This window comes from Falco naumanni, chromosome 9 (genome assembly GCF_017639655.2).
Source record: "Falco naumanni isolate bFalNau1 chromosome 9, bFalNau1.pat, whole genome shotgun sequence".
Taxonomy (NCBI): Eukaryota; Metazoa; Chordata; class Aves; order Falconiformes; family Falconidae; genus Falco; species Falco naumanni.
The window spans coordinates 37,276,540-37,297,135 of NC_054062.1; the positions used below are offsets into that span (position 1 = coordinate 37,276,540).

At 47.1% G+C, this 20,596-nt stretch overlaps 1 protein-coding gene across 4 annotated transcripts in view; it reads right to left on the reverse strand.

The window, feature by feature from the left end:
- Nucleotides 1-9,658: 9,658 nt before the first annotated feature.
- ARID5B (AT-rich interaction domain 5B) overlaps nucleotides 9,659-20,596 on the reverse strand; it is a 121,293-nt gene continuing 110,355 nt past the window's right edge. For all 4 annotated transcript variants that reach the window (XM_040606363.1, XM_040606362.1, XM_040606361.1 and 1 more), the window contains 2 exons: nucleotides 16,538-16,736; nucleotides 9,659-12,655 (listed from right to left, as the gene is read on the reverse strand). In XM_040606363.1, coding sequence (XP_040462297.1) covers nucleotides 10,505-12,655; nucleotides 16,538-16,736 — 2,350 coding nt within the window. In that variant the 3' untranslated portion in view covers nucleotides 9,659-10,504. The remainder of the gene's footprint in view (nucleotides 12,656-16,537; nucleotides 16,737-20,596) is intronic.

The window sequence follows — 20,596 nt, forward strand, 5'->3', positions numbered from 1 at the left end:
AGCAATACCAGTCAGCACTGTTCATTGCAGATACCCACTTCATCTGTGCTTAAACACATCTAGACTGCCTGAAAATTCAATTAAATTCTATTTAGGTGTAGTCATGAACCATCCACAGTCTGAGAGATGCACTAGTTTCATCCTTCTGGTGTGGGATCCCACCGTGTCCATTCTGCATACCTTAGTGCTCAGAGGACGCGTGCTGAGAGCACAGCAAGGCTGCCCTCTGCATTTGCCCCCTGCTGCCCCCCGTCCCCAGCACGGTAGCAACTCCCCACGGTACTTACACAGCTCAGTCCCGCTGCAGCACCTGGCTTGTGGCCTCCTCATGTGAGGGACACATCGCCTGGCCCTGGGGACACAGCATTGCCTGCTGATACCTTGGTACGTGAGCCCTAAATAAACAGGGGTTGTTGCTCATCCCTCTGCTCATCGCCAGCGTGAGGGGGCATTTGCTGCAGGCACAAATGCTTGGAAGTCGCAATATGCCTGTTTCAACAAACAAACAGTTGTGGCATCGAAATGGTTAAAAATCATCTCTAGTTACTAGCTTGTACAAGATGTGAAGGTTTGCAGCATTGCACTGCCTCATGGCGTGGCATTGCCTCATGGCATCCCCCCACAGCTTGTGATCACCTCATGGCATGGCACCTGCAAATAGTGTGGCGCTGCCGCAGGCATTACCTCGCAGCATAGCATCTCCTAACAGCGTGGCACTGCCTCACAGTCTCCCCTCATGGCATGACACTAACTCATGGCATCATCTCACAGCACAGTATCAACTTATGACATTGTCTCACCTCATGGCATCATGGCATGGCACAACATTAACTCATGACATCACCTCACCTCACAGCATCACCTAAAACTGTGGCACTGCCTTACAGTGTGGCACTACCTCACAGCATTACCTTACAGAAGAGAATCATCTAATAGCATCGCCTCATAGCATGGCATTACCTCATAATGTCACCTCACAGCCTGGCATTATCTCATGGCATCACTTCACCTGATGGAATCTCCTAACAGCGTGGCACTGCCTTATGGTGTCACATCACAGCATGGCATCACCTCATGACATCGCCTTACCTCATGACATCGCCTAACAGCGTCGCACTGGCTCACAGCATCACCTCATGGCATGGCACTGCCTCATAGCATGGCATTGCCTCACAGCATCGCCTCACAGCACAGCACTGCCTCATAGCATGGCATCTCCTAACATCATGACACTGCCTCATGGTATCACATCATAGCATGGCATCATCTCATGGCATCGCCTCACAGCATGGCATTGCCTGACAGCATGGCACTGCCTCACAGCATCACCTCACGGCGTGGCACTGCCTCATAGTATGGCGTTACCTCACGGCATGACAGTGTCTCATGGCATTACCACACACTGCCATCTCCTAACAGCACGGCACTGCCTCACAGCATTGCCTCATGGCATGACACTAATTCATGGCATCACCTCACAGCCCAGTATCACCTCATGATATCGCCTCACCTCACGGCACGGCACTGCCTCATAGCATGGCATCTCCTAACATCATGGCACTGCCTCATGGTATCACGTCATAGCATGGCATCATCTCATGGCATCGCCTCGCAGCATGGCACTGCCTCACAGCATGGCACTGCCTCACAGCATTGCCTCATGGCATGACACTAACTCATGGTATCACCTCACAGCACAGTATCACCTCATGACATCGTCTCACCTCATGGCATCGCCTAACAGTGTCACACTGCCTCACAGCATCACCTCACGGCACGGCACTGCCTCACTGCATGGCATTACCTCACAGCATCACCTCACGGCACGGCACAGCATGGCACTGCCTCACTGCATGGCATTACCTCACAGCATCACCTCACGGCACGGCACAGCATGGCACTGCCTCACTGCATGGCATTACCTCACAGCATCACCTCACGGCACGGCACAGCGTGGCACTGCCTCACTGCATGGCATTACCTCACAGCATCACCTCATGGCACGGTACTGCCTTATAGCATGGCATTACCTCAAAGAATCACTGCACAGCGTGGCACTGCCTCCTAGCATGGCATTACTTCACAGCATGACAGTGTTTCATAGCATCACATCACAGCCTGGTACCTCCTAACAACGGGGCACTGCCTCATGGTTTCACGTCACAGCATGGCATCTCCTATACAGCATGGCAATGCCTCACAGTCTCCCCTCATGGCATGACACTAACTCATGGCATCATCTCACAGCACAGTATCACCTCATGACATCGTCTCACCTCATGGCATCGCCTAACAGTGTGGCACTGCCTCACAGCATGGCATTACCTCATAGAATCACCTCACGGCACGTTACTGCCTCACAGCATGGCATTACCTCGCAGCATAGCAGTGGCTCATGGCATTACCTCACAGCATGGCATCTCCTAACAGCATGGCACTGCCTCACAGTCTCCCCTCATGGCATGACACTAACTCATGGCATCACCTCACAGCACAGTATCAATTTATGACATCGTCTCACCTCATGGCATCACCTAACAGCATGGCACTGCCTCACAGAATCACCTCATGGCACGGCCCTGCCTCACAGCATGGCACCTCCTAACACCGTGGCACTGCCGCAGGCATCACCTCATGGCACCGCCTTGCCTCACGGCATTGCCTCATGGCATCGCCTTACCTGAAGGCATCGCCTCGGCCTCACGTCATGGCGTCGCCTCTGCCGTCCCCTCAGTGTTGCGGCCCGCGCTGAGGGGCGGGGGAAGGTCACCGCCGCCCCGTGGCCGCGCACGTGCTTCAGGGTGTGGGGGGTTCGTTTTTAATTTCCTGAGTAAATTTCAGAGCAAACTGGGAAAGAGGGCAGGTTCCGTCGGTTTTGCCTGACAGAAGGCCCCCGGGGCTGGGCGCGCTCAGCCACCGGCCTTCCCGGGAGACCAGGCCCGGGGGGGCGGGCGGGGGTCGCACCCGGCTGTGGGACCGGGCTCGGGGCTAGGAGTCACGGTGATTGCCGCAAGCCGACTAATTGGCTAATCATCAATTTGTTAAATGCTTTTTTCTGCTCGTCACCCAAACCGAAGCAGCTGCCGAGCAGCCCCGTCTCCAGGAGTAGGAGGGGGCGGGGGGGCTGCTGTGCCCCGCGTTGCGGGGGGGAACGGGGAGGGCTCCGCACGCGCTCCGGGCTCTCGCGTCTCCCGCGTGCGGCGCTTGCACCTCCCCAGCAGCCGCAAAATCCTGGTGAATTTGGCGCCTCCCCGGGACGTGTCACCGGCGGGGGGCGCCGCGGGGGGCTCCGGGCACGGGGACAGGCGGGTCCCGTCCCGGGCTGTGCGGGGGACACCGGGCCTCGCTGCGCAGGTGAGACACTAGATGGAGCATCTAACATCCAGAATACTCTTTTTTTTCTTTTTTTCTTTCTTTTTTTTTTTTTTTTAAATCCCATAAAGGATAAATGGAATTGCTAAATGAGAATACCCGAAGCAGCGCCCCCCGCCCCCTCCCCCAGCTGCCCCCTTGCCGGGACACTCACCGGTGCAGGGCGCAGGGGGGCACCGCCGGGCCATCGCGGCCGCTGCTTCCTCCTGCACAAACGCAAACCTCCCGCAGTGCAGGCCCAGGTGCGCCCAAGGGAAGCGAGATCCTTTGGCGGCCACTCCTTTTGCTTTCTTCGAGGCCAGGCAGTCCTCCCAGGTCTCTCTTCAGCCGGAGGCAGGATGCTCTGATGCACCTCAGCTGTGAGCCTGCCCAGACCAGGGAAGTTAAAGATACGGGCTCATATTTTGCTCTGGGAAGAGCTGAAGGTGTCTGATATTCCTGGAAAGCCTGTGGGCAAGCGCTGCATTTCCAGTGTGAGTATGGTGCCAGTGAGGATTAGTGGTGATGTGTGTGCATGATCTGCTCCTTCCAGCAGCAGAAACCTTCCAAAAAATATTCCTGAAAATTTTCAGAGCAAAGACAGTGCCGGTGCAGAAGAGAGGGCCCCGTTCAAAGCAGGTCAGCGTCACCGTGGAGTTAGGGTTGGCTGCTCGGAGATGCAGCTGCCGGCCGAACATCTGCAGCCAGCCATGCACCCTGGGATCCTGCCCCAGGACCTCTGTCCACTTCCAGTCTGCTGTGCCCTGCCTGCTAGTGAAAGGCTTGCGAAGGTCCTGTGAGGTACTGGTGAGGTGTGGGCTGCCACAGCCCAGAAACCAGAGAAACCAGCAACACTGCTCCCATGCCTTCTCGCACGTGGGTTGTGACCGCAGGGAGTGCGGCATGGGGCACTGCTGTGTAATCGCAGAAAGGCAAGACAGCAAGAGGCAGAACCGAGAGCCCTCAGCCAGAAGAACTAAACTGCAGTCAGCACCACCACCTTTTGCATCTCCACGTTGCTTCAGCTCCCCAAAACTGTTCATTTCCCACTGCTGGCAGCTGAATTCAAGCAATGGTGTGACAAGCCGACAACCCTTTTGGCCATGGTGAGCCAGCGGCACAGCATCCCTCGTGCTCCCTCAGACCACAGCATGTTTCGCTTTCAAAATCAGAAGTGGTTGCAAGTCACCAATATGGTAACAAACTCTTCCCAGGTGTAGCTCTGACCTGCTGCAGACCTTGCCAGCCCATGGCAGAGGTCCGCTGAGCCCTGAGGAGGTGCTCGTGTTCCCCTGGGAGCCCTTGGGGTGATGTTAGTGCTGACTCCTCTGCTCCATCACTTGCATGTGCATGGGGGTGCACCGACACCCAAGTGACCCTGACAAACCTGCTGGGATGTGCCCAGCCTAACCAAGGGAGGATGCTGTGACTCCTCAGCACAGCATGAACAGTCAGCATTGGTTTATGTTAATTCACAGACTAGGAAGGGCTAAAAAAAGCAAGGAAGCAAGCATGGTGCTGGAAACCAAGTTGCCTTGGCCACCTCTGCAGCTACTTCAAAGGCCAGCATCCACATGTCTGCATCTCCCCCTCCCCACACCCTTCAGGTGTTCACTGGTAGGCAATATTTTCAACATGAGAAGAATAAAATGCCTCAGCTTGGCAAAGACAGAAGTGGATGGGGAAGGAGGTTTGCTAGAGGGTCCCATCCTCTCCCATAGCTTCACAGCTGGTGTGGGGACAGCACGTATGGCGTGTTTAGTTATCATTTCTCACAGCACAAGAATAAATAAGCATCGAAGGAAATTATCAGGCAGCAGTTTAAACCAGAAGAAGGTTTATTCTGTCTACTCATACACAGTGTGTACTGAAAATGTGAAAGTCCTGGCACAGCCCACTCTGAAGAGCAAATGACTGAACAAGGACTCAAACATCAGAAAGGGAGAGAGCTTGTTGGGGGCAATTAAGCACAGCCGTGATGCTCCCACTGGCTTAGGAAGCACCTTGCTGGGACCTGTGCAGGTGGGCCATACCTGCCCGTCCTGTCCTCACGCCTGCTCCCGGACCTTCCCCACTGGAGAGGTGGTGGGGGGCTGCATGGAGCTGCTCGGCATAGCTGTGTGTGGGGACCGGGCAGGTGTCAGCCTGGCTTCCCTGGGGCATACTGTGCATCAACAGACCCGCGGCGCCCAACGGCACTGCGCTGCTTCATGCGTGCCCAATAGCCACCTCCTCCCTCGAGCTGGTGTTTTCCCTTATTTCCCAGCACACACAAGAAATGTTTTTTTTTTTTTCTGAGACTTTCCCTCAACCGCAGCGCATATCTGGAAGCCTCATCTAGCGGTGACATCAACCTGATCTGTGCTCGCCCAGCCAGGGCACGGTGAGGGGCACAACTTCCCTGTGCTGTGCCAAGCTTCCTCACAGGCTGGGGGCCACATGGTCGGCAGCAGTGGGTACTGTAACCGCACCCCAGCCTTGGCCCATGGCTTGTGCTGCCCTTGGAGACGCTGAGCAAGAGCGAGCTCCTTGGGTGCCGGCAAATGCCAGTGCTGCCAACAGCCTCAGCCATGCACCTGGTGCAGGGTGGAAGCGCAAAGCAGCAGCAGCTCCTGGACCCCAGGGATGGGGAAGGCTTCCCTGCACACACTCCCTCCAGGACCACAGAACTGAGTCACAACTGGGTGGCCCTAGCCACCGGGCTCGCCTGCCCACTGCTGAGACGTGCCAGGCAAGGACGGTACCCAGTCCTGACCTGTACACCAGCAGGTAATTTTCTCATCTATGGAGACCAGGAGTGTAACAGCACTCTGACAGCACTTGCTCCAATAACAGCTTCTCAAAGGGCCACCAGGTTTAGGGGGGCTTTTTGAACCCATCAAAGAACAGAGTACAAATTAAGGTTACTTGGTGGTTGTTACTGTCATCAGCAAAATTACCAGTCGGCATCCAACTCTCAAGATCCTACTTATGATTGAGACGGGAAGAACAGCGGGCAATTTTCAGCTCCCAGCTCCAGTCTGCAGTACTGGCAGAAAGAAATCCTGCTTTGAGATGCAGATGGAGTAAATTTGCTACTGGAGCCACTGGCTAAGCATGGATGTTATTCCCTCAAAAGCTATTCCTAGTCAGCCTGACCACAGCCACACTTTAATGCGAGCACACTGCAAAAATAGAGGGGCACTGACTGAAGATCTTGTCTCTTCCTCCTTTAGGAAATTGCAAACTTCCATTTCTTTAATCTAATCATTTGCAGGAGAAGATACTTTCTCTAGAAAAGCCAATATAAGAGGGCTGAAAGGTCGGATGGGATAATATGTAATCCATTGCGATAAGGGCTGTTTACAGAATTATTAATCAAACACAAAAGGGAACAGATAGTAACATTTTTTATTAAATATTACAGTGGATCAAAAAGTACAAAATATCTTTTGCCTGCTATGTGATTGGGAAACTATTGGCACATAATACAGTATCAAAAGCATTAATAAGTACAATTTGGAAAACATACAAAAATTGAGTGTTTATAGTTGGCTCAGCTTTATTTCTGGTAGTGTTTAAACTAACACAAAGGTTACTCAATAACCTTTTAAATGGGAAACTATATAATATTACTGGGCCATTTTTATATATACAAATCATCACCTTACAGAGCATATAGGCTACATAACTTGAATCACAAAAAGTATACAATATTTACAACAAAAGAAAGTTAAAAAAGTATAAACAGCTAGTAGATTATGCTGCCATTATTAGAACATATTTAAAACTGTGGGGCTGGGGGGAGAGGGGAGGAGGAGGAAGAGAACGAGCGAAATACCAACCACATGTACAGCAAACGCCGCAGGAAGCGCTCATGGCAGCACTGCCAATGCTGCCCGCCTCACACCAGCGGAAGAAGCCCCACTGCTCATTAAAATCACGACAACTGCAAAACTGGATCAGATGCGACCTTGCTGACCGCCACAAAGGAAGGGACCAGGCGGGGGAGTGGTGAGGGGACCCCGGTGGTGGTCTCCAGAGGCCGTAGCCCTGCACCCCCCAAACAGGGCAGAGGTGCCGGCGGTGGCAGGCAAAGCACTGGCCTCCTGCACCAGCTTCAGGGCTGCCAAGCCAACTCCTCTGCAGCCGGGACAGACTACTTCCCAGGCACCGACACACCCAGCAAACTTGTGTCTGGCAGCACGCAGCCAAGACAGACCGGCTGCAAGACGCTGCCTTGGTCCCGTCCAGCCTTGCTAGGGGTACAGATTCTACTGGGAGTCAGACCCTACTTCCCACACGATTCGTGAAGCCTGGCTCGGTGTGCGGCCAGAAGCTACACGTGAGCGGTTTGCTGCCGGGCCTTCTCCTCACAACCTTTAGCATCTCTAATGAATCCTGGACGTAGCGTGTTTGAATTGCAACATTTCTTGGAACTGGCTCCTGGTAAATAAATTTATGACTCTATTGCCAATTAGATTCCACCGTTTCCTTTACAAACCTACCAATAACAATGGTTTGATTGCACAAAGAAAGGCTTGTGCAATTTCATTCAATAATAAGGCCCCCTGAACTCAAACAATGCAAACAAAGCCCCATTTAAGACACTAAAAAAACCCACAACTTTTAAGCCAATGAAGAATTCAATAGTCTTTTGAAAGATTTCCAAGATTTCTGTTTAGAGTTTTTAAACAAATAATGCACAGCTTCTGTTGGGGGTTTATGCTACCATTTCTTTTCATTCGCCCTGATGTTTTGCCCAGTATATTATGAGCTTCCCCAGCCAGCAGCGGCCAGTCTCCTCGTGGGGCGAGAGAGGAGCCTTCCTCCCCTTTCCTGGTCCCCCAGCCCCACGCCGCCTCAGCACAGCTCCAAAAAGCCTACCACCAAACGCCAACGGGACTCCAAAAGGGAAATCAAACACTGCGTAAACAAATGCACAACTCCAGGACACGCAACTTAATCGAAAGAAGGAAGAGAAGCGTCTGCTTTGCCAAACACACAACAAGCTTCTGTTCGCATTTGCTGTAGATTTTTATATTCTCTCCCCTACCCCCTCCCCTCTTCCCTCCCATCCCCAAACCCCTGATTCTCATGTGATTCAGAACTAGTGCAACTTTACTAAAGATGTCCTCCACACTGCGGCCTCTGCCTGGATGAGCCTGCGGTTTCGTTTCCTCTATGACTTGTGGAGCAGCAGGATGCTCTGCACTGGCACATCCATGTTCTAAGTTCTACTAGTCTGTTTATCGATCAATTAAATATAGTTTTACCACAGGAATATAAAGTATTTAATTGAAGAAGCTGGATCTTTAACAGTAGACGAGTATATTATTCTGGTTTCCACCTTTGGATATTAAGTATGATACATTATATATTGTATTTGGCTTCATATCACGGGAAAATTTAATGACATGCCTAGCATGCAAAGTGTTTCTTAGTAGTTTCCATTTTTCTTTTCATATTGATTACACTGTCTCTGAACAGTAACTGAGATGGTTTGAATCACAACCAATTTTCACATTGCAAAAAGCTTCCAGGTCACACTTCACTTTATCGATGTCTATGCTCAGTTGCGTGATGGTGATGTCCTGCAAAGTGAATATACATCCATAGGGAAGCTCTTTTGTTAGGAAAACCCAGCCCCTCCACACCTGGGCTTTCCCCTCTGTGAAAGGATGCCCAGGGAGATGTTGAGATCCCTGTGGGGGTGTGGAAGGACCGTCCCAACCACTGCACACAACCCCCTACCCATCCTACCAAGCCCAGTCCGCTTGTGAGGCACAGGACCCATAAGCCTCTGATCCAAATCAACACTGGCTCCTGTCCTAATTTCCGAAATCCTCGACATTCTTGCAAACCATAAATCCATTTTCTGGACTCCTTTGTCATCCACCAGCTTGTGCCAGGGAGGTTTTGGTTTCTAGACTGTTTCTCTGGTAGGCAGGAGGGTTTCACAGCCTAGGTAAGGTTAAGTACAATGCTCGACAAATTCACGGACCACGATACAGGAAAGCAAAGCTCGGTGGGAGGGGAGAAGCTGCTTAGGAGCCATTGCAACAACAGGAGGGCAAGAGGTGCTCAGCACCTTGCAGGGGTGGACCGTGGGGAAAGGAGCCTTGTTTGTGTCCTTGCACCGTAACATCACCTACAGTATGTTTATAACCATTAAGATTAATCTGAACCAGTTGCTTCAGTTTGTAAACAGTAAACGTTACCACAAAACCAAAACAAAAAACGCTGCTCAAAAGTATAAAGAAACTGGAAAAATTACAAACACATAAAAATAAAAAACAATCAGGACAGCCACAGCCTTTAAAAAAAGTTGCAGATAAAATGATACTGTTTAATTTAAAAAAAAGAAACCCAAAACAAACAAAAAAAACCAAAACCAAAAAAAACCCCAAACATAAAGAGCACAGAATATACTGGACAAACAAAACTATATAAATTATTGTGACCAAATGTGACATTGGTAGTTTACGAAGTGGATATGTACAGTCAAATTAAACAGTGTTTACCCTTCTGTTCTAATAGTGTTAAAATGAAAAATCTATTGCCGTTTTACTATACATTGCATTGATTGAATCATTAAAAGTCAGGAAAAGTTACCCAAAAAAGCACATCCACTGATTGTATGGATTCTTGGCCCACTTCTCCTTTCCAGGTTCAACTTGAGTCCTTGACTCATTTGCAACAATGCATGGCCTCTGGTCCTTGGCTCAGTGAAAGGCAAACACAGCCCTCACCTGGGATTTCAGTGAGCTCAGGACTGAGCCTGCATCTCCACGGCTCCCTTTGAACATCTGCTCTTACCATATACAAGTCCTTTCAGAAAACACATATGCAAAATCCAATGATTTTTTTCTTTCCTTTTTTTTTTTGTGTTTTTTGTGTGTGTGTGTTTTTTTTTTTTTTTTTTGTGTGTGTTTTTGTTTGGTTTTCTTTTTTGTGGGGCAGGGATAAGGGGTGAGGGGGCTGATGTGGGAGCCAGAATTAAAGAAGCAGTCCTGTCTCCATCAAACTCTGAAGCGCTCCTCTAGGCGGGATATGACTGCATCCTGGTTGACAAAAATACAGATCGCTAAACCTGCGAGACATTGTCACAGGGGGAGGAATGTGGCTAACTTAACTTTTCTCCTCAGACCTTTTTTTTTGTGAGCAAGAGGGTTTACAGTTTTGTGCTGGGATGTACAGAGGATAGCTGGGAAGGTGGGAACGTGGCTTGAGGGTTTATAGCAGCTAAAGGATAAATGCTGTTATGCAAAAGGTCACCGTAGGAACTTCCCACAGGTGTTGCTGCAGCTAAGTGTCTGTACAGTTGCTGAGAGTTTGCAGGGGACGTGAGGAACTGTCTCTGCACCATGAAGGAGTGAAGAGCCAAAGGCTGCATTAGTGGGGAGAGCACGGTCTGATTTTTCAAGTACTGCAGGGGATGAGAATACCCGGGTGGGAGGCGGTTGTTCAGCCCTGTGCACAGGCTTCCCGGATACAAGCCTGGGAAGATGGGGGCTGAAAGGGGAAATTTGTGGCTTTCCAGCATGCTGCCAGAATGGAGGCCATGCACTGGCTTGCTGCCTTCCCCCTCTGGGTCGGGAACCTTGTCTTTCGCTGGGGTCTCCTTTGGTAAGTGCAGAGGAGAGACAGCTCGGATTTTTTTTTCAGAAATGACTTTGTCCAAATCCTCCAGGCTTCGTTTCAAAGGCCGGGCAGCCCCCACATTTTGAGGGCTCGTTCTGCGGCTGATGATAGGATGCACCATCCCCTCCATCTTCCTCAGATTCTCCAGCCTCTGGGCCTGCTGCTTCCCAGACCTGTGGAGCAACTCGCTGTGTTTTTTTGGGGCTGTCATGGCCATGGGGGACACGCGGCAGGCTTTGGGGCTACAGTCTAGGCTCACCGCCTGGCTGCTCGCAGCCTGGAACGGGGAGATACCTTTGCCTTCTTGCTGGGCCATGGATGAATGCGGGAGGCTGGAGCCCGAAGCCTTTGCAGTCTGTTTGTGTATGCTCTTTGGAAGACTCAAATCTGTTGGCTGATCATCTGAAGAGGCCTCCACTGCTGCCTTTTTTTCTTGCTGATGCAAAGATGGGCGATAATTTAAATTTAGTTTTTCGTGGTGTTTGTGTTGAGTAAAAGTAGAAGTATTTTCAGACTCTCTGAACATGTCCCGGGGGAGGTACTTTGATGTCTGTTCATTATTAAGGTGGTGTTCTGTGTGCCTATAAAGGCTGTGCAGATGAGGTGATGAATAAAAATCTGCCAAGAAAGTGGGCACATGGGAGTGCTGCAGTGCCCTTTTCTCACTCATTTTATCTTTGCAGTCCTGGATATCCATCTTCGGTACGTATGACTCGGCAAGAGAACTGAGGTGATGTTTTGCAAAATCACAGCGCTGAGGATCCGGTTTACTTAGCATGTCATGTTTAAAAACATCATTAATTGACTTCCTTTCTTCCTTGGTCTTAAAACTCTGTACATGTTGTATGACTGAGGGCCTATTAATTGCTACAGGATCAGAATTAGGGGCATGTGGACCTTGTGATATGCTTGAGGACAGTTCATCTCTGCTGTTCAGTTTCTTTTTGCTTATCAAAGGTGGAGGAGAACCATAAGGATAGCTACATGACAGGGCTGCCCCACTGACCTGTGACAGCAGCTTTTTCTTTGCCAGGGGTGACATGATGCCTGGATTACCCTTTGAATAGAGCAGCGGTGTGTAACCAAAAGTGGAGTCATCGTTCATGGACCCGGGCAGCTCCTTTTCCTTGAACATGTCGAAGTTCTGGACCACCAGTACTTTGGGTGTTTGCTTTAGTGCATTGTGGATATCTTCATTTCCCAGCTGGTCCACTTTCACCGTGCAGTTTGCGATGTAATCGGCCATCTCTGGCAATTTGTCATCTTCCATGTCACTCTGAGTGGTCAGCTGGACTGGGAAAGCTGTGAAGGGCATGTCTGGAGGTTCGCTTTCTAGGCTGTCAGGAAAAGCTTTATGTAGTCTTTGTTCAGGCTTCGTTTCTTCCAGGGCATCTGCTGGGGGGTGTAATCGTTTCGTGATTGTGGCATCCAGCATGGTGTCTTCTTCTGGGGACATGGATACATTTGAGAAAGAGGACGAGTGCTGAACCTCCTCCTTGGCTTTCTCACTGTTCATGCTGTTTTCTGACAGGTCTGCCTTTTCCAGAGGCAGTGGCCGAGATGTCTCTGGTAAAAGAGATGGAGGGCCTTGCACAGGCTGTTTCATCTCCCCCACTGTAGCGTGTTCAGGGAAATTTTTCTGGTCTGTGGATTCTTGATCCTTCTCTTGTTCTGATGAAACCTAATGAAATGATTCAACAGACAGTAATAAGAACACTGTGCGTTTTGGCAGACTGTTCATAAGATTATACACAGTACACCGTTGGCTACTTTTAAAGAAGTACTTGTCAATCACCTTGCAGGAACGTGAAGGCTCCAACACCAGGTATTGGACTCAAACAGAGATGTACCTCCTGGAAAAATTAAGAAATGCACCATCCCTGCCAGGGTCACAATAAGGCACTTCAAAACAGCAGATGTTTGTAACCTGACAAGAGGCACTGGTGGCTTGACCAGACAGCTAAATGCGGAGGTTATACTTTTTAAAAATTAATTAGGCAAATGCAGGAGAGCTGATTTCGTAACACAAACGGTAAGGCTATAGAAATCTCTCCTGCTAGCCAACTTCACCTACAAAACCGACACGATTCCCATGTTTTTTCTCTCCAGCGTAGCTATCTTAAAATTCAGTGATCACAGCGGAGATCATTCACACCCAGTTTTGCATTAAAGTGTGAAAATGATAGAAATGGCATACTAGGAATCCCTATTGTAGGCAGCAAATCACTGCCACAGCTTAACTAGGACACACATTTTTTTTATTAACGGATTAAAATGAAGTTGTCAACATTCAGTAAGTGTGTGCGCCCGCTATTACAAACATGGCTTTTATACGTTATCGTCAATGGGACCGCAGCTCTTTCTGCTCCCCCATTAATAAAGCTTGTGTGCACAATTCACACCATTCATCCCATTATGTAGCTGGCTGAACTGTGACCCGCAGAGGTCACCAGAGCGTCCCATCTGCGATCCAGCTGACTGACAGCCCTTTTCAAAACTGCTGTCACTCTCCTCTGACATGTCGTGGTAGAAGACAGTCATAAAACAGCAGCATTGTGCGAGCCCTTTATTATTATTGTTTTCTTTCTTTCTTCGTGTAAAGATAAGACGGATTGAGAAAGTTATTATCTAAACGCAGCTTTATGGTCTGTCATAGGAGTTGGGGATCGGAGAAGGTCCTAACGAGTCTAACCTTCTCAGAGATTTATTTCTTCACAGCTGCTTTTAAATATTCCTGTCTGTTTGGTTGGCCTATTAGTTACAGTGTCTGTTAGTCATCCTAACTTCTTTTTAAACTCATAGCTGCCTTTTGCAGCCAAATACCATCATTAGGTCCTTTACAAAGTACCATCGCTAGTCTCTTGAGCTTATAAAATTACAGGAAAATACCAGACAGATGAGCAAATCAAGGAAGAGAAAAAAAGGAGAAATCATATTTACTAACTGTACATTCTACTCTATGTTTCTGTTAAGCAACGCTTTGATTGAAGTTTCAGCTATTGTGAGGAAATGTGCAGGCTAAGGCTAATAGCATTTTGTCTGGTACCTCGTTACATTGACAATGTCATTGTGACGGCAGGAAAACAGTGAAGAGCTCAAAGCAAATGCAACCCTAGTAAATTAAAGTTATACTCTCTTCCTACATACCTCTTACGGTCTATGAGTTGACCATGCAATTGAGAGGACAGCACATTTGTAGATTGATTATGCTTTTTACAGCTCACAGCTACAGCCAGCTCCTAGGCCGCATGCAGAAATGGTTTAAGCAGTGGCTCGGCTGGGGCCATGCCTACACATCTACGTGGGAGCAACACACCACCACTGCTGTGCCTGGGTGAGGGCTGCACCCAAAGGTCAAGCCTGGCACAGGGCTCCAGCTGGGGGACAGCTGGGGTGTGAGGGACATGCAACCTTCTGTCTGGCTCCAGCAGACCTGGACTTTTTTCCACCCAAAAGAGCTGGGCATCTCCTTTCTGCTGGCCCCCTAAGGGCCACATCCTGGGCAGAGAGACCTCTCTGAGCACAGATGAGCTCTGCAGCCCTGCACCCACCCTAGGTGGAAACATCCACCCCTGCAGGCCCTTTCACTGCTTGGGCTTTGTGTGACCACCTACCCATACAGTGACCTTCCACAAAGGCTGAGGTCCTTAATCGTTCACCCCGATTAGAGAGGAGCAGGACACATCTTCCATCCCAGTCAGGGAGGAGACATTAATTCAGCTATAAAAGGTACCATTTTACAATAGGAGACTGCCGTAATTGTACATTTTTATTGTCTCATCTAAGCTCCCGACATTTCCGATAAGCGCAGCTTAAGAACTCTTCCTGCAAACCACACAAAAATAACTGCAGTTTAAGCAGCAGGAAGTTTGAGATAGGGAACAACAAAAGTAAGGAAATTCAAAGTTAAGGCTAATGCTCTGTTGCTGACTTGTTATGCTGTGCTTAGCAGTGGCAGTATGGGTAGTGTGTAACGTATTTTGCTGATCCAAGACCCCTCAATAAATAACCAGGCATGAAGAAATGACAGGGAAACAGAGCACAAGCCTTCACATCTCCTTGCTTTGGGCAATTCGTGTTGCAACCTTCCAGTGACTGAAGCAGGTTTGTGCGCACTCTCCTCTATGCATTTTTCATCAGAAGTGGAGGAGTGTTCCCCCAACAGGGCTCCCTGCTTTAAAATTACAGTGTTCTCGCACAAGAAACCTCCCCTCTCTGTGAAGTGCTCTTACTTTAGATATTAAGAGTACTGCTGATCAAGGCAATTTAAAAAACAAATTCTGCTTAGGACGGGCAATGAAACTGTCCTTGTAAGCACAACTTAAAGAGGTAGTAGGACATGAAAATAAAATTTTTCTGTTCTCAAAACTGGGCACACGAAGTCTCAGAGTTTACCGGTCCTGCATTTTTTTTTAAACAATGAGGAAGAGGACTCTTGGTAGCTGACTCAATACCAATTTCCAAACTGGTTTAGAAACAGGGCTTAGGTACCTACCAGATGGCAATGAAGTCAAAGGAGCAGCCATAGTCTGCCGGGCACGTCACGTGTTTCAATTTTCTTTAAATACTTATCTTTCACTGCAGCGCCTTGAAGGCTGCTGTGATCTGGCAGACTGAGACAGGAAAAGCAATGTCTTGTGTAGGGGTTATGTGTGAGGAGCTTCACCGCCTCGTTCACACAGCGTGCGAGCAGGGCACAGGAGAGAGTGGGCAGGATGTGCAAAAGAAAGTGCTGAAGTAACACCAGAGCAAAAACCCCACTGATTTTATACCACTTAGCAACACGTGAAATCTACCCTTATTTGCAGACAAATATGAATTCTACTGATCTGTCTCACCCTGGGCTGTGAACATAAAATCTCTTCCATGAGGGCTGTCCTGTGTCTGCAGTAACATGGCTTTATGTGGAAAACAAGGCCCGCCCACGTGGAGCAGGTGACAGAATAGGAACCTATCTATCTCAGCTGAAAATCACCTGCGGCATGTGAGAGGGAAGTTGGTCTCAGTTAGGGCTTGGAAGGTGGTTCCCTCAAAACCCGACCTTTTGGTCCAAAGAGAAATTCAGCATAACACAATAAAAAGCCTGGGGACTGATATGTTTTTTGACAGATGTGTGTACATCTGTGAGCACAGAAGGGCTGATCCAGAGGTTACCATTATAAAAATCAGCTGTGTCCAACAGTTACCACAGGATTATCAACAGTATTAGAGGTTCCCGCACCCTATACTTAGATTAGGAAATAACTGTGGTAGTTGTGTGGTTTCCTTTTGGCAGCTGCTGATCTTTCAGTGGTGATCACTGTATAATACAATGAGCAGAAATTGTACTTGTTACATCTAGTGCTTGGTCTTCTGCCATCACTGCTATGCAGTATGGAGCTAACCATTTATAGCCCAGCAAAGTCCCTACACAGACAGTACCGCTACAACTAAATTTCCATTGCCGAGCAAACTCAGACACCAACTGTTTGGAATTCTCCACTACGCATTTTATCATTGGATTTCACCTGATTAAAGCTGTATATTTTTAATTGAAAAGTTGAAAAGCAGGAAAGCAACCAACCTCAGATGCATCTTGGGGTTTCTGTGCATTATCTTTTTCCTTCTTGTTCTTTTGGTTTTCATTTTTGATGCGTTTTGTTCCAGACACTTTTGTTTTCGCTTCACCCTCCTGGGAACTGTTATCCTGTTTTCGAGGTTTCACTGGAGGCAGTGGCTTATCTTCCTCTCCTTTAATAAATCTTTCATATGGCAGGATTAATCTAGGGGATTAAGGAACAAATAATTGATCAGGTTTTGCCATTCCAGCAAAGAACAAAATGTATCTACTATGAGCAGTTTACTTAATAAATCCATTTTCTTCCATGCCATAAAAGCTACAGTGTAAACTCTACATCTATAAATCCAAGTATGATAAATCAATTTATTTGGCAAGATTATCATGCGGCATAAATTCAGTGGAGTTGGAGTTGGTGTGGATCAGTTGTCAGTAACACTGCAGTGGTTTGTGCGGCTACACCAATTTGTACCAGATGAGAATATGAGCCACTATGTTTCAGACTGATTTAAAAAAAAATAATCCACCATTTATTTTAATTTTCCCTCCCTACTCTTAAAAACATGCAGGAAACCCTAGGAAAACACCTACAAAGCCACAGCCAAGTTGATAACAGCTACACAGTTTCCAGACTGGTGGTGGTTCCCCTGAGTGCAAGGGTGAGTGCCAGGAACCTGGCAGAAGATGAGAGTCAGGCTGCAGGAAACCTACAGCGGTGGGCACAGCCCCACGCACGCTGCCATCAGCACCAGCCCACCACCGCCCTTGCAACGCACTCATTCAATGACCGACACCGCACTCCCTGCTTTCGGCAGTGAGTCTTTTTTATGGAAGAAGGATTGGGGAAAAGAGATAAAAGTGAAGGAGTTTTTCACTGTGGAAGTGTCCTCCACAAAGTGCAGGAAATCGCTTTTAAAAAGCAAGAAAGAAACACAAACAAAAAATATCCTCCCCCGAAAGCATCAAGCGCACAGAGTTTTAATCCATCTATTTTCCCTCTGCAATTCTTGATCTGAAAGGAAAAATAACTGATATAATTAAAAGGGATGGATTGCGTTACGATCTCAGTTTCAACTTCAGTGATTAAAGTTTTTATAATGCATTTGGTATGATTAATGACTCACTGTGGGATTAATACGAGACTCAGACTTTAAAAATATGAACTTTAATACAGCAAACATAATTTGCTTAAAAAAAAAAAAAAGACAAGTTGACTCTATGAAGAAAATGTACTTTGCTTATAAACAACATAAATCTGTTCAAATACCAGGATCCTTAATTATCTTTAATCTAAGACTCCAAGGCAGAAACCTCTTTGGTTCAGATATTCGTTTGTTATCCTAGAATCAGTTTCTAAGCATGCAATTTTGATTTACATACTTAGATGTTCAAACACAGTTTGGGCTTAAGAGAGCAGAAATTAGATTGCTCGTGATCATAATATTTTACATTTTAATAAAATACAACATAAATTATGTTAAAATATAAACCTAATTTATGCTATATTAGAAACAAAATTCATTAACTGAGCATGCTCTGACATGGTATGTGCAAAGAGGCGTGAATAATACTTTCTAGCCCTGAATTTGGCAGGGCTCCAGTAATGAAGCTAAGCGGAGCCCACAGGGAATATTCATCTTCAGATCCCATTACAAACTGAGTTTAAACATGTTACAGCTGCTAAAACTGGAAACTGCTCCCTCTATGCAAACTTAGCAAAATAATACGTAGTTGCCAAATACCTGCTTCCCACTGTAATATTACAGTTAATGTTTATATAACAAAAAGCATAACTAAGCAGAATAAGAAAAAATAATCTTGTTCATACTTGAGGCTGCTACATTTCATTCGCAAAGCGCAAATATTGGTGAAAACACCAAATTCCTCCCCGTGCTGCACAAAGCACTTTGGTCTTCACTAGAGGCGAGGTTGGGTTTCACACAGGGCAGCGCTGAGGCCGCTCTGCCATGTGTTAAATATTTAAAATTGCTTTTAATAAAAACACATTTTATTACGATAATTGTTAGCAGTGCAAGGGGAGTGTTTGACTTTGTTTTGTTTCCATGGGAACGCGTTGCCTGTTAAAAAAATCTACATATTCCATCCGTAAGGGTTTCAGATGCTGTCCTGCGCCCCACGGGAGATGGGGACGCTCCGGCCCTTCCCGTGAAAGGTGCCGTGTGGTTAACCCCGTGGCTGCAGCCGGGATGGGAGCAAGACCCGGGCCGACACGATTAATCACCGCTCGCGTGCTCTCCGCCGAGCCTTGTAGGGTAAAGCGGGACACAAACTCCTCCTCCTCCTGCTGCACCTCACCAGAACTCATTAGCTTGGGTGCTAATTAGTAACTGTGGCTTAAATTTCCTTTTCTGATCTTAAGGGTTCATGTGGGAGTACAAGGTTTTCATTTTAGTTATTTTTCACTGAGCTCAGCAGTTGGCAGGCCGACAGCAGTAAAAATACATTTCACATAGCCAGTCAAAGGCCCGGAGCCAGCGGCAGGAAATCTGGAATTAAATGTTTCGTGTATCGGGGAGGCGGCATGACTAAGGTAAAACTGAATCAAAACACAAGGATGGCTTGTTCTAGGATTTTCCCCTCCTCGTTTGGAACGAGGGCCGGCAGGCTGCCGTTGCTTGCCGCTGCTGAGGCGGCTTTTGGGGGCTGCAGGGGGGCAGCTGTAGGCGAGCCGGGCAGGAGCGCAGGCTGTGAGACCCCGGGGAGCAGCGCCGAGTCAAGCAACACCAACAATTGCCGCTTCATGTAGAGATTTCCGTTGGTTGCAATTTTCACTGAATGTTTTTTCAGTTATCCTGTCATGGTACAACACAATTACCCACAGGATATGATCTTATCATTTGATTATTAGAAGTTTTTATAGTGCAGGAGTAATAAAGCTAATACAGCTCTCGGAACATGTAAGCAGCCGGCTCGCATGCCATGAAAGCAGCCGGCTTAGCCAATTTAAGGTCAATATTGCCCAACACCGGAAGAATGCGATCTGCTGTTAGCCAAATAGTTTAGCAGAATGTGACATGTCTGAAACCAGCATGAGGTATTTTTTTTTTTTTTTTTGTCAAATATTTGCAGCGCAGGTAAGATTTAATCAATCTTTGCACAAGAAGAGGTAAAGATGACGTCCAAAAAAACGGAGCCAGATATCTCAAATGTATCACACTTTGGAAACAACAACAACATTATTTCCAGTCACTTTGAACTGTGGCTGTATTTCACAGTGGGGGGGAAGTATCAAAGTATTCATAAAAAAGGAAAAGGGGGAATATTTTGTGGTCTAAAGAATATTTACTTGTAAAGCCTGCGAGGAGAGCGAATAAAAGGGTCTTTATCATGATCAAGATTCCAATATTAAGATTAATAAAATGTATTATTTATAAGTCAATTAACATAAATAGAATATGTAAGCACTAGTGTATTAAAAAATCTTTCCACAGGCAGCAGATTTTTAGCAGCATGAGGTTTTTTTTTTTTTTTTTCCCCCGGAATAATACAAGAATAACATTTTCCAGCCAAGAGCAGAAACAGTAGGGGAGTCTTTGCTATCACAGGGCTTCTTATTAAATTCAGTCACTGTGAAAAGCCAGTCTCCTTTTTTTTTTTTTTTCTTTAAATAAAGACAACTTAAAATCAATACAAGTTAGATTAACAAATCAGTACTATACTAATCCTGATTTATTACAATCGGCAATATTAAGTTTAATCACGTATAAACTGCTACTCAAAAAAAGATTTTGCTTTACTAAGTCCTGAATTAAATAATGGTGCAGAGTGTACCGAGTTTTTAGATCTGCATCATCTGATATTATGAAAAATTCAATGTACTTCTCTGCAGCAGATGTCAGAGGTCAGCAAATCTATTACAGTAATGTAAGTAATCTGGCTTTCTGCCAACCTTTTTTTAAAAAACACTGAAGCAGATAATTTTATATTTACAAATTCTAAAATCCTCCAGGGACTGAATCTCTTTTCCAACAAAAAGCAGAAACTTCACATTAGAGAAATGTATTTCACAGTATATCAAACATGTCTTCATCATTAGCATTTCAT